The sequence below is a fragment of the Vombatus ursinus genome, unplaced genomic scaffold, assembly GCF_900497805.2.
Source record: "Vombatus ursinus unplaced genomic scaffold, bare-nosed wombat genome assembly UNPS02010822.1, whole genome shotgun sequence".
In the NCBI taxonomy this organism is placed as follows: Eukaryota; Metazoa; Chordata; class Mammalia; order Diprotodontia; family Vombatidae; genus Vombatus; species Vombatus ursinus.
The window spans coordinates 709,711-723,648 of NW_020950600.1; the positions used below are offsets into that span (position 1 = coordinate 709,711).

At 53.1% G+C, this 13,938-nt stretch overlaps 1 protein-coding gene across 6 annotated transcripts in view; it reads left to right on the plus strand.

The window, feature by feature from the left end:
- The window catches only part of SIPA1L3 (signal induced proliferation associated 1 like 3), a 169,510-nt gene that overhangs the window by 119,049 nt on the left and 36,523 nt on the right, over positions 1–13,938 (plus strand). For all 6 annotated transcript variants that reach the window (XM_027855213.1, XM_027855210.1, XM_027855211.1 and 3 more), the window contains exons 11-12: positions 4,332–4,577; positions 5,482–5,628. In XM_027855213.1, the coding sequence (XP_027711014.1) occupies positions 4,332–4,577; positions 5,482–5,628 (393 nt within the window). The remainder of the gene's footprint in view (positions 1–4,331; positions 4,578–5,481; positions 5,629–13,938) is intronic.

The following is a 13,938-nucleotide window of genomic DNA, read 5'->3' on the forward strand; positions in this document are numbered from 1 at the left end:
AAGGGTGTTTAGTGAGTGTGTAGAAAAGGAAGCAGCGATCATCACGCCAAAGGCACACATGTGACCGATGTTATATCCTCGTTCAGCGAGGTCTCTCTACTGACTGCTGGATTAGGGACCTTGGAAGCTGTAGTTTGCCAAATTTTGTTTGATTTTTAAATTGGTTGACAGCATTTTGCCTTGTATTCTCAGCCTTCAGCACAGGACGTTGCATGTCCCAAGGAGGCAGGCTACTTTTAAAAACTGAATAGAACTGTTGAATGAAAACACCTGAGCCAGGTTCCCTTTTAAAAGCACCTCCCCTGTTTGTGAGCAGCAGGAAGGCACTGGTCCTTTAATTTGGGCAGTGGGGTGTTGACCAACAGGGGCAGTTAATTGGCCAACATTCTGTTGACTCAGTTTACATGGTTCTCATCCTTATGTAGTTACGCTTTTGCCTGTGCTTTTTTCTCTCTGTAGCATTCCACGTCAGTCTTTCCATGTTCTGTCTGTGCATCCCACATTCATAGCGCAACTCTCAGCACACAGTAGGCGCTTAATAAATGCTTGTTAGCCAACAAATCGTTGGAATCACTATTGTGCTGAAAGCAATGAAGACTGGCCAGGTTTCAGAAGAAGTGAACCAGTCCCTGGACCTCCAGAAGTTCACGTCCTGTGTATGGGGGAGATATGGTGTATACGCACAAAAGCTCTCAGACCGCCGGGGTGGAGAATCCCCAGTGACTCTGGGACTCTGCAAAGACGTCATGGGAGAGGCGGCGTTGGAGCTGGGCTTGAAACAAAGCGGCCGAGGGCTGTACATGGCAGAGGTGGACAGGGAGCCAACTCCAGGCACGGCCACGGATGTGGGAGATGGCAGCGGCTTGCCACGCTGTCGTCTAAAGCTGGTCTCCGTTAGGGCTGTATAAATGAGAGCTGGTAGCATTACCATTACAGCGGTGCCACCAGCGAGGCCAGGGCCATCCTGACCGGGGCCAGTGGGGAAATCTCAGGACTCGCCCAGCGGCCCCGTCCCCTGCCTAGGTCCATCTGGCGGAATCCCCTTTGCCTTTGCCTCTGGTACTTGAGAGTCAGGGCAGCTGGCTGGGTGCAGGAACCAGCCCCCTCAGGAGACTGGTCACAGACGGCCTGAAGGGGCAGTTTTGTTTCCCACGGGACTCTTGTCAGAGGCCAGAAGGATGATGCCAGGGCGTCCATCACCAGGAGAGAGCCGCCTTCTGACTCCCACTTCTCGTCCTGAGGTGACCTGTTGCTCTGTGGACCACCTGGATCCCTCTCGGAAACAAGAGTAGAGTCCCCTGGGAGGCCAGCTGCTGGGAGTTCTCTCTCGATGCCCAGACTGTACTGGGTGCCTTGGTCTTTGCCGGGTCCCTTAGAGAAGAGCCTGGACACAGGTTGCCCCCAGACCCCGGTCTGGCCGTGCCCCAGCCTCTGAAGCCGCGCCTCCTCTGATGGCAGAATGCAACCCAAAGACTGCTCATGGTGGTTGGGCCCTTGTTGTAAACACGTAGAGCACGCATACACGTGCACACCCGCGCACACACACGTGCACGTGCGCACACTGCTGCATTTGGACGAGCTGCCTGCATCGGGGCTCGCCACTTGGCCTCATGGCTCCTCAGAGAACAGCTGAGGCACTGAGGGAGCCCCGGTTCTGGGAACACCTGACCCCAGAGGCAGGCTGGCCTTGCAGGCCCTCCTTGGCAGGCCGGCCTCGCGGGCCCTCCTTGGCAGGCCTGTGGAGAGGAAGCCGGGCCCCAGGCTGGCCCGACAACTGATCCAGCAGGTTTCTGGTTCCGTCGCCTGCGTTTGTCTAGAGAAAGCCAGCATCGTGTTCCCACGGAGGGCGCTCGGCTGGGCTGGCAGCGGGGACGTTTGGGGTTTTGAGTCTCAGTGGGCTGCCGGGACCTGGGGTGGCATGCAGCGGCCCTCATTTGCTGAGCAGGTAACACGGGACTCTTGGTATATCTGATGCTTCCCTTTGATTTTTGTCCCTGGACTCAGATGCCCGATCAGCTGGGAGAGGGAGCGAGCAGGAGCTGGGAACAAATTCTCCCTCCCCAGGAAGAAGGACTCTGTCAGGGCACCCTCCTGCACTTCCTAGGGTCACGCGGGCCTCAGACCTAGAACCAGAAGAGATCTCAAAGACCGTCCTTACCAGCCCTCCCACTTTACAGGTGAAGAAACTGAGGCCCAAGGTGGAGAAGCGATGTGCCCAAGGTTATAGGAGAAGTGAATGTCAAAACCAAGATTTGAACCTAGCTCCTCCAGCTTCAGATAATAAGAATTATGGTATTGGTAACAGCAGCAGTAACACTCTTTGTGACCCCTTTGGGGGGGTTTTCTTGGCAAAGCTGTTGGAGTGGTTTGCCATTTTTTCTCCAGCATGTTCCCATTTTACAGATGAGGAACTGAGGCAAATAGGGGTTAAGTGACTTGTCCAGGGTCACACAGGTAGTAAGTGTCTGAGGTTGCATTTGAACTCAGATCTTCTATATCTAGGCATCACCTAGCTAGCTGCCCTTAGCGGTAATAATAGCTAGCGATAATTATGTCTAGCATTTGGATTGCCCTTTAGGGTAAGCAAAATGCTGTATCTATGTTCTCTCATTTCATCCTCATATCCTCTGTGAGGTAGAGGCCATTATATGAGCCTCCTGTTACAGATGGGTAAACTGAGGCTGAGGGCAGTTAAGTGACTTGCCCAAGGTCACATAGCTGGCGTGAGGCTGGATTTGAACTCAGGCCCCACCACGGCAGAGGCGCTGACACCCCTACTGGTCCCTTGGGTGTGTGTGGGGGAGATAGCAGGGGTGATTCTTCAAGCAGGCATCCGTTTGTTTATTCAGCTGGTGGCAGTACCCCAAGCAGGTGGGCAGGGTGGATGGGGCAGGCTCCTCTCAACCCAGGAAGGCCCCCCCTGGGATGACTTGTCAGAGGAGCCCCAGGCCCTGGCAGACTGCTTGTGATGGGTTGATTTCATGTTGCGAAAGTCACCCTGAAAAAGACTGCAGAACCCGGCCTGTCAGGCACAAAGCTGTCTCAGCAGTAGGTTGGGGAATCTCGTGTTGACAGGAAAGGCTCATAGCCACGTGAGTGAGGGGAGAGCGGAGTGCCTAAGCCACAGGGTTCCCCATTCTCAAGGTAGGAGGAAACTTGGGGAAGAGATGGGGAGAGTGGTCAGGGAGATGAGAAGCCCCCCTGGAGGATCAGGTGAGGCCTGGGTACCGGGGATGTGCTGAGGGGTCACAGGGGGAGGGCGCAGTGCTCCACAGAAGAGGGGAGGGGGCTTCCAGAGCTGAGGAGGAGAAAGCCTTAGGTGGGGAGTGTAGAGGACCCAGGAGATGGCTTCACCTTTCCCTCCTTGGGATGTCTCCTGAATACACCTGTCCTGAAGCTGCCCTGGGAACAGAGAGAGAGCCATTAGAGATCAGAAGAGAAGTCTGGGGCCTGGGGTTGCCAGGCCCTGAAGGGTGGTGTGAACCCCAGTGGACACCTGCCCACTAACAGTGGTTGTCTGGGCAGTGGCATCCCCCGACTGATGGGAGCTGGGCCTTGGAGTAGGTGGGCTGGCTGCCTTAGGGCAGCTACGTAGTGCTAGGCCTGGAACTGGGAAAACCTGAGTTCAAATCCAGCCCCAAACACTTGACTTTGTTTAAACTCAGTTTCCTCCACTGTGGGGATCGTACCAGCCTCTCCCTGGTGAGGATCAAATGAGGTAATTATTGTAAAGCCTTCAGCCCCGTGCTTGGCACATCATCACCATCCCCACTCTGTACATGCGTATTCCCTTCCCCTCAGAAACTGCTCATGCCCCAGGGAACAGAGCCAGGGAGGCCGGTGGTGCCTCAGTTGCCCCATTCTGCCAGGCCAGGCTCCTCGTGGCGGGGCACCGAGGGCTCCCAGCAAAGCTTGGGCCCTCCCTTGGTCTCTTTTAAGTTGTTCTGCCGGTGTTGTTAACCACCTTCAAAGTAGGTCACCTGTGCCTGCATGACCTCCTTTCTTAGATCACTAGAATCGGGGGCCTCCACCTCCCTGGCTCTGCGTGTCCCCTGTGGGTGTGGTAGGACCCAGCCACGGGCTGCAGGAGGAAGCAGAACCCCTGCAGCAGCTCTGGGGCTGGATTGCCCAGGCCTCAGGCTGGAGGTGGTCCCACCCCCCCTGGGTCTGGGCCTAAGCCAGGCAAAACTTGGAGAGTTGGCTCAGGGCCTGCCTCGCCTTTTTAAGCCACATTTGGGGAACCGAGGCAGGATTTTCCAAGAAAGTGAGTGACGGTGTGTGGCCCACCTACAGTTCCCCAGGCAGGAAATAACTCTGGTTTCTCTTTCCAGGGGATGGCCGGAGACCTGTGACATGAATACCTCGGAGCCTAAGGCAGAGCCAGAGAGCACGGCGGCCCGGCCCCCATATCGGAGCAGCTCTTCCTGGCAGTGGAGCGGGCCTGCTTCCCACAACTCCTTGCAGGCCTCCAAGTGGGCTGCACCTGGGACCACGGGCCATGCCCAGTCACTCAGCCGACCGCCAAAGCCCACGCCAGGGGTCCCTTACCGGGAAACCCAGCCACTGCACAGCAAACGGTAAGTGGTCACTGAGGCCCAGGCAGAACTGGCAAAGACCAGAGCATGTGCTTGCCCACCCTGGGTAGGTCTGGGTCCTGAAGGATCCCTCCAATCTCAAGGGCAGCTTCCTGTTTTTCTTTTAGCTGTGAGCTGCTGAAGGTATCTCTGACCACCTCCTGCAGTGTGTTTGGGACAGCAGAGTGGCCAGCAAGCCCAGGGCTCACGCTGCCTAAAGTGACCAAAACCACTCTTCTGCTTTCTGAGCCACCTCATTTCCCCTGATTTGCTGTCCCCTCCATTTCTGAGAGCTTGAGTGCTTGAAGGGCCCTCTGGGGTCGTCTCTTCCACCTTCCTACCCTCTGCAGAATCCCGTCAGCAGCTTCCCTGACAGATGATCGTTCAGCCTTTGCTTGACCCCTTCAGTGACAGGGAGCTCACCATCGCACGCGTGACTCTGCCCATTGTGGGACAGGTCTAGTGTTTGGAGTTGTCGCTTGTTCTGAGACCTGCAGTCTTGCTTTAGGACTTGTCAGAAAAGGCCTCGTGGCTGCAAATTGTCCCCGGCTGGCGAGTTGCTGGACTGCTCCAGCTGTCCTCTGCTTGTCCAGCCTGCCCTAATGTTAGAGGAGACGCTGCCCGATGCCAGAATCTCGTCTTTGTGATCCTTCGTGCAACCTTTGCATGGTGTTGTCCCTGTGCCTTGTCTGTCACCCCACACGTTTACACACCTATGCTACACTCATACTTCACACACTCATACTTACACACATGCACACAAATAGGCTCAGTCAGTTATCTATAGTCAGACAGCTCCCTAAGGCAGAACAGGGCCTGGAAACCCAGGTCTTCCAACCCCTAGGCCCAGGTGCTTCCCCCTACCCACACCACCTCCTTCTTCTCACCTCCCCTTGTCTCGTCCTAGGCCTGTCAGCTTTCCAGAGAATTCCTATCCAGCCTCACCAGCAGGGGTGGACAGAGTCCAGCCTTATCGGCAACCTTCGGGGAGTTTCTCCACTCCAGGCTCCGGGGGACCTTCCTCTTACACACGCTACAAGCCATCCCCAGAGAGGTAGGGACCCCCAGCCTTGAACCTGGGCCCAGTGGGCACAACCAGCTTCCATACCCTCACCAGGGCTCAAGGAGGGGGAGGGGTCCTCAGTTAGCCTCGGCAAAGGCCTCCCGTCACAGGACGCGGCCACATCCACACTCTGGCAGTCAGGAGTGACCATGTATTGATTCAAGTAGGACTTTGTCTTAGATGTGGAAATGCTGGTGAACCTTAAGTCCCTGCCCTAGTCACTAAGCTGGGGGCATACTGCTAACGTGGGAAATTCAACATGTTTGCTTTAAGCAAATCCTCAGCCTGATGAAGGGTTCTGTGGGCTCTGGGGTGATGATAGCCCCGCCTCCTCTTCCTCTTCCTCCGGGCCTGGTGAGGTGATGGTGGAGCGTGCCCAGAGTGGGCAGTGGGGATCCCTGGGGGCGAGGCAACTGGGACCATGGAGGGGGCTTTCAGAGAGAGAGAGTGAGAGAGAGTGAGTATGTGTGTGTGTGTGTGTGTGTGTGTGTGTGTGTGTGTCAGTATGTCTGTGTATGTGTCATTGTGTATGTGTGTCAGTATGGGTGTGTGTCATTGTGTGTGTGTCAGTATGCTTGTGTGTCAGTGTGTGTGTGTCAGTATGCGTGTGTGTCAGTATGTGTGTGTGTCAGTATGCGTGTGTGTCAGTATGTCTGTGTGTGTCATTGTGTGTGTCAGTATGCGTGTGTATCCGTATGTCTGTGTGTGTCGTGTGTGTCAGTATGCGTGTGTATCAGTATGTCTGTGTGTGTGTCATTGTGTGTGTGTGTCAGTATGCGTGTGTCAGTATGTCTGTGTGTGTGTCGTGTGTGTATGTGTCTCAGTATGTCTGTGTGTGTTGTGTGTGTGTCGTGTGTGTGTGTGATTGTGTCTAGGTGAGTGTCAGTAGGTTGTGAGAGTGAGGGGCTGGGGGAGAGGACCTGGGTGTGAAGTCCAAACATCAGGACCTGCCTGGCAGAGGAGGGACAGGGTCCCAGTGTGGTTGTGCACCTCGCCTCTAGTCGCTCTGATGCGTTGCTCAAGAGGAGCATGGTGGCTGTCCCTCGTGTTTCCTGGGAGGCCTCCTGCTCGCCAGGCTCAGGGCGTGTGGGCACCGTCTACCCGGTTCAGGGTTGGGGTGCCCAGAGCCAGAACTGGCCTCCAGGAGGAACTGCCCTCTCCTCTTCTCCCCTAGCAGAACGTGTCTTCAGGGCAGGGCCTGTCCAGATTTGGGAAGGGATGAGCAGAGCCATGCCTGCCACCCATGGAAGGGCACACAACCCACTCTAACTGATCCTGAGCGTGTCATATCACCTCCAAGCCTCAGTTTGCCCATTTGTGATGCAGAAATAATGCCCTGGCCCCCTTCTCTCAGGTCAGGAAATGGCTGAATTGCCCACATCCTGCCCGAGGAATGTCTTGGCACAGTCACTTCCTAGACAAAGCCCCCAGTTGAATACTCCTGGAGGGGCAATAGGAACTGAGCTTTTCCCAGGGCTTCTGTTCTGTCATCAAGCAGCAGCTTCTGTGCAGCTCCTTCCCATTCAGTAACCCATCGTCATAGACAAAAGCCTTTACACTCCCATACCCCCCAAGGCAAACGGGAGCAAAGGCAGCTGGGTCCTAGGCAGGAGAGAGAGTGGCATCCGTCCCTCAGGGCGGTCTCATCATTGAGGGTAACACCACATTTGAGTTCAGCTAGGGATTCATCCCTAAGCTTGGTACCAGATCCTAGAGCCTGGTGGTGGCTGGAGAAGAGGGTCACGAGCCCCAAAAGACGTGTTGGGAAGAGACTCAGAATGTCTGCACCCTGGTCTGGGAAGCCAGACCCAAGCGAGTGGGGGAGAATCCGTCCTCCTGGACCATCCCCCTGCCCCTGGAGAAATGGCTCCCCGATCTTTCCTTAAAACTCCGGGGCCTTCAGAGCACGCTTGGGTCGGGGGGTCAGAGGCTGAGGGATGGTCTCGTCTGGTCCCGTTTTGCAGAGGCACAGAGTGCGGGCCACACGAGCACAGGGTCTGACCCACAGGGGTTTCTGGCCTCTGGAATCATGGAACAAGGCGGCTTCGGGGCCTCTGTCAGCAGGGATTTTTAAGATCCATGAGCTTCCCATCGGTCCTGCCTGGTTTAGACACTCAGAAGGCAGCCCAGCGCAGCCCTGTTAGGGAGGACCAGGCCGTGTGGCTGCTCCCCGACGCCCGTGAGCTGATGGGCCTGCTCAGCCAGAGCCTTTTGGCCATGACGCCAGCCTGGCATGTGCGTGCTCTGTGGCCCTGCCTCGTCAGAGCCAACGGGAGGTGTCAGAAGGAACAGCGAAGGGGCTGGGGCAGACCGGGCAGTCAGGAAGCCGCCACGCATACGCGAAGCCTTTAGACATGGGAGCCGGGCCCGTGCTCCACACCCGGTACACAGGGCAGACGAGACGCTGCCTTCACTCAGGCTCACACGCCAGTAGGGGAGGCAGCCTGCAGACAGCCGGGCCCGGAGCAGGTGTAGACAGGGCACGGGCAGGGAGGGAGCCAGGGAGGCCACCTGCCCAAGGTGGGATTGGGCTGAGTCTTGGAAGAAGGAAGTAGGACAGGGGAGGAGGGAGCGAGCACTGAGGGGTGCTGAACGCAGTGCTAGAAGGGAGCCCCTGGGTAACAGCAGCTTGCATTTATGTAGCGCCTACTGTGTGCCAGGCACTGCTTTCCAAATATTCTCTTGTTTAATCTTCCTTACTGCCCTGGGAGGGAGGTGCTGCCACTATCCCCATTTTACAGTTGGGTAAACTGAGCCAGACAGGTTAAGTGACTTGCCCAGGGTCCCACGACTAGGAAACATCTGAGGATGGATTTGAACTCAGCTCTTCCTGACTCCAGGCCCACTGTACCACCTAGCAGCCTTGCTAGGATTTCCCTAGGCCTGGCTCAGCTCTCCCACAGTCAGTCAGCAATCAGTATATTAATTAACCTACTTAATTAAACACCTGCTCTGCCAAATGCTGGCAGAAAGGCAAAAAACAAGCCCTGCCCTCATGGAGCTTATACTCTAGTGGAGGAGGCAACATGAAAAGAACTGACTACTAATCAGCTATGGTCAGGGTCATGGGAATGATCAGAGGAGAGGCCATGAGATGAGGGACTGGGAAAGGCCTTTTCACAAAAGGTCAGATTTTAGCTGGGTCTTGGAGGAAGCCAGGGAGGTCAACGGTCTGAGCGGAGGAGGGACAGTGTTCAAGGGGGACGGATGGCCGAGAGATAGAGGCTGGGAGGCCAGGAGATGGAGGCTGGGAGGCCGGGAGATGGAGGCCGGAGGTCGGGATATGGAGGCCAGAGGCCGGGAGATGGAGGATGGGAGGCCAGGTTATGAGATGAAGAAGCCGGGGGACAGGGGGAGCGGGGGTCAGGTGTGAGAAGGCTGGAGAGGGAGCAGAGGCAGGTTACAAAGCCAGACTGACGTGATGGGGAGCCTGGTCAGATCCGCCTCTGAGTGGAGGCCAACCTGGAGGCTTTCATCTCTTGCTTCTATCTGTGTCTCAAGCACACCTCATGCTGTCTTTCAGCATTTATTTGTCAATGTGCCCGGGGCTAGTCTAGGCCGGAAGTGAGGCAGCCTCTGAGGCCAGGATCTCACTGTGTGTCGTGTCTGTGTGTACACAAACAAGGCAGCCCCAAATCATTGCTAAATAATTCCCGGGGGAGAGACCATTAACAGCTGGAGGCCCAGGAAATGGCTTGTTAAAAGTTGGTGCCTGAGCTGTGCTCTGATGAAGAGCTAGTAAGTGATACTGCGAGGTAAAGGGGAGGAGGGAGGGCATTCTGGGCATTGGCTACAGCCTGTGCAAATACAAAGAGGTGGGAGATGAGATGGATGTTATGTACTGGCAACCACAAGTAGGCCAGTGTGACCAGAACAGACCAAGTGTGCCCCTTTTGGGAATGCTCGAGACCCACTGACTACTTACTTAATGAGGGTGGGTCAGGTCCCCAGGCCAGGTTGGCATCTGGCCTACGGCGTTCCCCTTTTCCTTCACCCAGTCTGCTTTCTCTGGCACTTCTCCAGAGAAGATTGTCTTCACATTCTTCAGCCTGGCTGACCCCTGTGCACTCGGGCCAAGCTGCCGCTGTCCAGAGCCTCAGCTGATCAGAACATCTGGCCACACGTTAACAGGTCCTGGAGGAGCATGGCCCGAAGGGCCTGGGGGCTCTGCTCTCCACACCAGGAGACGTTTGCTCCCGGAATACTCTCTCATCCATTGCTGTGTCTCTTTGAGTTTTAATTTTCTTTTCCATATGAGTAGAATAACATCCAAAAGATTGTATAAGAAACTATAAGTTCTATGTATTCCTTTTGAAAACTCTCCTGTCTGTGCTTCCTTCTGTTCTGTGCATTTAAAAAGAAATTTCATGTTTTAATCTCCCCTTTTTTGTGTCACTCTTGCTAAGCCCCCCTCTTCTCCTTCCTATTAAAAATTGAAAGAGGAGAAGGAAGAAAAGGAGAGAAAGAAAGACCCTCATCAAAAAGCACTGAGCCTCATCTACTGAGCGCCCTGGTGGGTGCCAGCATCTCCCCTGACAAAGCTTCCCAGCCACCATGTCTGACCGGGGATGTGTCTCTATGGCCTGTGAGTCCCTCAGCAGCCACTAAGGAGATGGGGGACGCGCCTCCAGTTGCGGCTACTGCATTCGTCACCGGGAGGCCGTTATCTCAGCTGGCTGTTGTCCTCCTCTGAACTCCTCTGTTCCTGCTCACTTTGCTTTGCGTTGGTCCTTGCCGTCCAGGGTCCGTTTCATGGCAGAATCATATCCCATTACATTCACTCAGTGCCCTGTGTTCTGCTCCCCCACTGACGGGCGGCCCCTTCGATGCTCAGGCTGCTTTGCTTTTTTTTATTAATTGCCTTCCTTCTTCAGGATTAGGAGGTTTGCTTGGGACCCCCCTTCTCCCTGGTGTTATATATTCCCTTCCCTGCTTGTATCCCTGTTAAACTAGATGTGTTTCTACACCAAGGTGTGTGTTCACCTGTCCTTTGTCTGCTTCAGAAAAGAATAGGGTTCATCAGATGCCCACTCCCTCTTCCCCTTCCTCCACGTTTGTGTCTCCTCACCCAGCCCAGTTAGGACAAGTACAAGTTTCTCCTTTCTACTTTCTGTGCTTTCTAGGTCCTCTTCCCTTTCCCTTCCTTTCTCTTTCTACCCTCAGAACAGAGTCAGTTTCCCCTGCCCAGGTCTTCAGTTTCACACTTAACTGCTTCCATATCCTTTGAACACGTTAAGGTTCTGTTTCCTCTCCCCTTCCTAGAATGTTAGCACAGCATCATCGTACTGCTCCCTCCAGTCACTGCTCATCTCTGGTCTTTTCATCAGAAACGATTGTAAGTCCTCTGTCCTGTGAGAGGTGCCTCTTTTCTCCTGTTCTTTTCTCCTCTTTTCTCCATTCTTGGTCGTTAGCCAATACCTCAACTTTAGAGACTATGACCATCTCAGATTGTAGACGCTGCTGTGTCTTCTTTGATCAAGACTGAGGCTCTTTGGTACTTGAACTCTTCTCTCAGGCAATTTGCACTCTGGATTTTGGCTGACCTGGGACTTTTCTTTTGGAGGATCCTTTCAGATGGGGATTGGTCAATTCTTTCTGTCTTTCCATTACCCTTTGGTTTTCATTAATAGTTTCTTGAAATAGAATGTCCAGGCCTTTTTTTTTTTAATAAGCTTTTATTGATGCCTTTTGTTTTGAGGGCTTTTTTATTTTACATCACCATAGTTTCCTCTAGCATTCTTTCCCTTCCCCCTCCCAGAAAACCATTCCTTATAACAAATAGTATTTTTTTAAATACAAAAAAAAGAAAAGAACAGGGGGAAAATCAGCATAACTAATTGGTACAGAAAAGTCTGAAAATACAGGTGATGTACGACTCTTGTGGCCTCTGCAAAGAAAGGGCTGGAATGTCCTCTCATGTCTCTTCTTTTGAACCAGGCTTGTTTTCCATCACTTTGCAACATTTGTGTGTGTGTGTGTGTGTGTGTGTGTGTGTGTGTGTGGTGGCTCTTTCCGTTTACCTCGTTGTTGGGCATAGAGGTGGCACAATGGCTGATAGGGGCCTGGATAAAGAAGACCCGAGTTCAGATCCAGCAAAGACACTTACCAGCAGTATGACCTTGGGCAAATCACTTAACTGCTGTTCGTCTCAGTTTCCTCATCTGTAAAATGAAATTCATAGAGGCACCTACCTAGCAGGGTTGTTGTGAGGCTCAAATGAAATAACAGTTATACAGCGTTTAGCACAGTGTCTGGCAAATAGTAGGTGTGATTATATACGCTAGCTGTTATTATTGTTGGAGTACCCACAAAAGCCCTCTTGGTGCTGATGGGAAGAAAGAGTGGCCTTCCCTAGGGAAGTCTAAGAAGAGGCTTCCTGCCCACTCAATGGGGGAGGGAGCTCAGGCCCACCAAGATCCAGGGTGGTCAGCCTGGAGACGGGGCTTGATCCCTGACCCTGCAAGGGTCTAGTTCTAGATCCCTGAGCTTCGGCTTTCTCCATAGCAGCTGGCTGAAGCTTTCACCAATGTCAGTTCAACTAGAAGGCATCTGGTCAGCTCCTGATCTGTACCAGGCGTGGTGCCGGGCGCTGAGGGCACAACTAACTCGGTGATAAGCATTTCTTAAGCAACTGCTGTGTGCCAGGCACAGTGCTCAGTACTGGGCACTGAATGAAATATGCTCTTGCCCTCCAGGAGCTTGTGTTCTACTGGGGAGAACACATGGACAGAGAAGTGAGTGCAAAGCCATTAGAGAGAACGGTGCTAAGGGCTGGAGGTATTGGGAGAGGTCCTGTTTATAAAGTGGCATAAACATGGTGGTCCTTGCCGCCATCGGCTTTAATTATTGTGCCACATTAGAGGGAAAGGAAGGGAATGAACATTTGTGAAGGACCTACTGTGTGCCAGGCACAGAGTTAAGGTCTTCACAAGTATTATCTCATTTGATTCCTGCAACCTCCCTGCAAGGTAGGCACTGTTATTATCCCCGTTTTACAGTTCAGGAAACTGAGGCAAACAGAAGTTTGCCTCAGAAGAGTGACTTGTCCACGGTCACACAGCTAGTAAGTGTCAGAGGCTGGATTTGAACTTAGGTCTTTCTGATTCCAGGTGGGACACCAACTGCCTTACTTTTTAAGGCCCTTTTCCTCCATTGGGGGTTCTTAACCTTTGTGGGCAGACCCCTTTGGCAGTCCCAACCCTAACCCTAAATGCACGCCTCTGGACCTCTTCTCAGAATCACATTTTTAAATGCATAAGCAAAGGAAGCCATTGTGTTGAAATACATTGATTAAAATATTTATTTTTTTTAACCTTTTTTTAAAATCAATTAATTTATTTTTAGTTTTCAATAATCACTTCCATAAGCTTTTGAGTTTTAAATGTTTTCCCCCTCCCTCCCAAAGAGAGCATGCAATCTGATATAGGCTATACATAGACATTCCTATTGAACATATTTTCACATTAGTCATGTTGTAAAGAAGAATTAGAACCAATAGGAGGAGCCACAAGAAAGAAAAAACAAAACAGAACAGAAGAAAAGAAAGAGCAAATAGCATGCTTAGATCTGCATTGAGACTCCACAGTTCTTTCTCTGGATGCGGACAGCATTTTCCATTGTGAGGCCTTTGGAGATGCCTTAGATCCTTGCATTGCTGAGAAGATGAAAATATTTTTTAAAGAAACAAATTTCCAGACCCCAGGTTAAGAACCCCGCCCCACAGAAACGTGTTGTCTGTCTTGCCTGGGTAGATCGGGTCCCAGTGCCTCTGTGAGTGGTGAAGGAGCCTGCCCTCCCTGCCGCCACAGCCGCTCCACCAGAGGCCAGGTAGAGGCCAAGAGCTCAGGGAATGCCCGTGCCCCCTGCCCACCAGCCTAGGCCAAGGGACAAGCCTTGGGGAGACAGGGCCCAGTGATGAAGGCCCAGAAAAGAAAGCTCCCTCCACCAGCCTCCTTGGGCTGTCAAATCATTCAGCATCAGAAACAGATTTATCAGTAGAAATAACATTAAAATTAGGGCAGCTGGGTGGTGCAATGGAGACAGCACTGGGCTCGGAGTCAGGAAGGCCTGGATTCAGATGTGGCCTCAGACACTCACTAGCTGTGAGACCCTGGGCAAGTCACTTCACCCTGTCTGCCTCAGTTTCCTCATCTATAAAATGAGTTGGAGAAGGAAATGGCAAACCGTTCCTGTACCTCTGCCAAGAAAGCCCCCCAATGGGGTCATGCAGAGTGAGACGTGACTGAACAACTCAACAACTATAAATCACCGTCTGCTTTGCTGTTGCCCCTCAGGACTGTG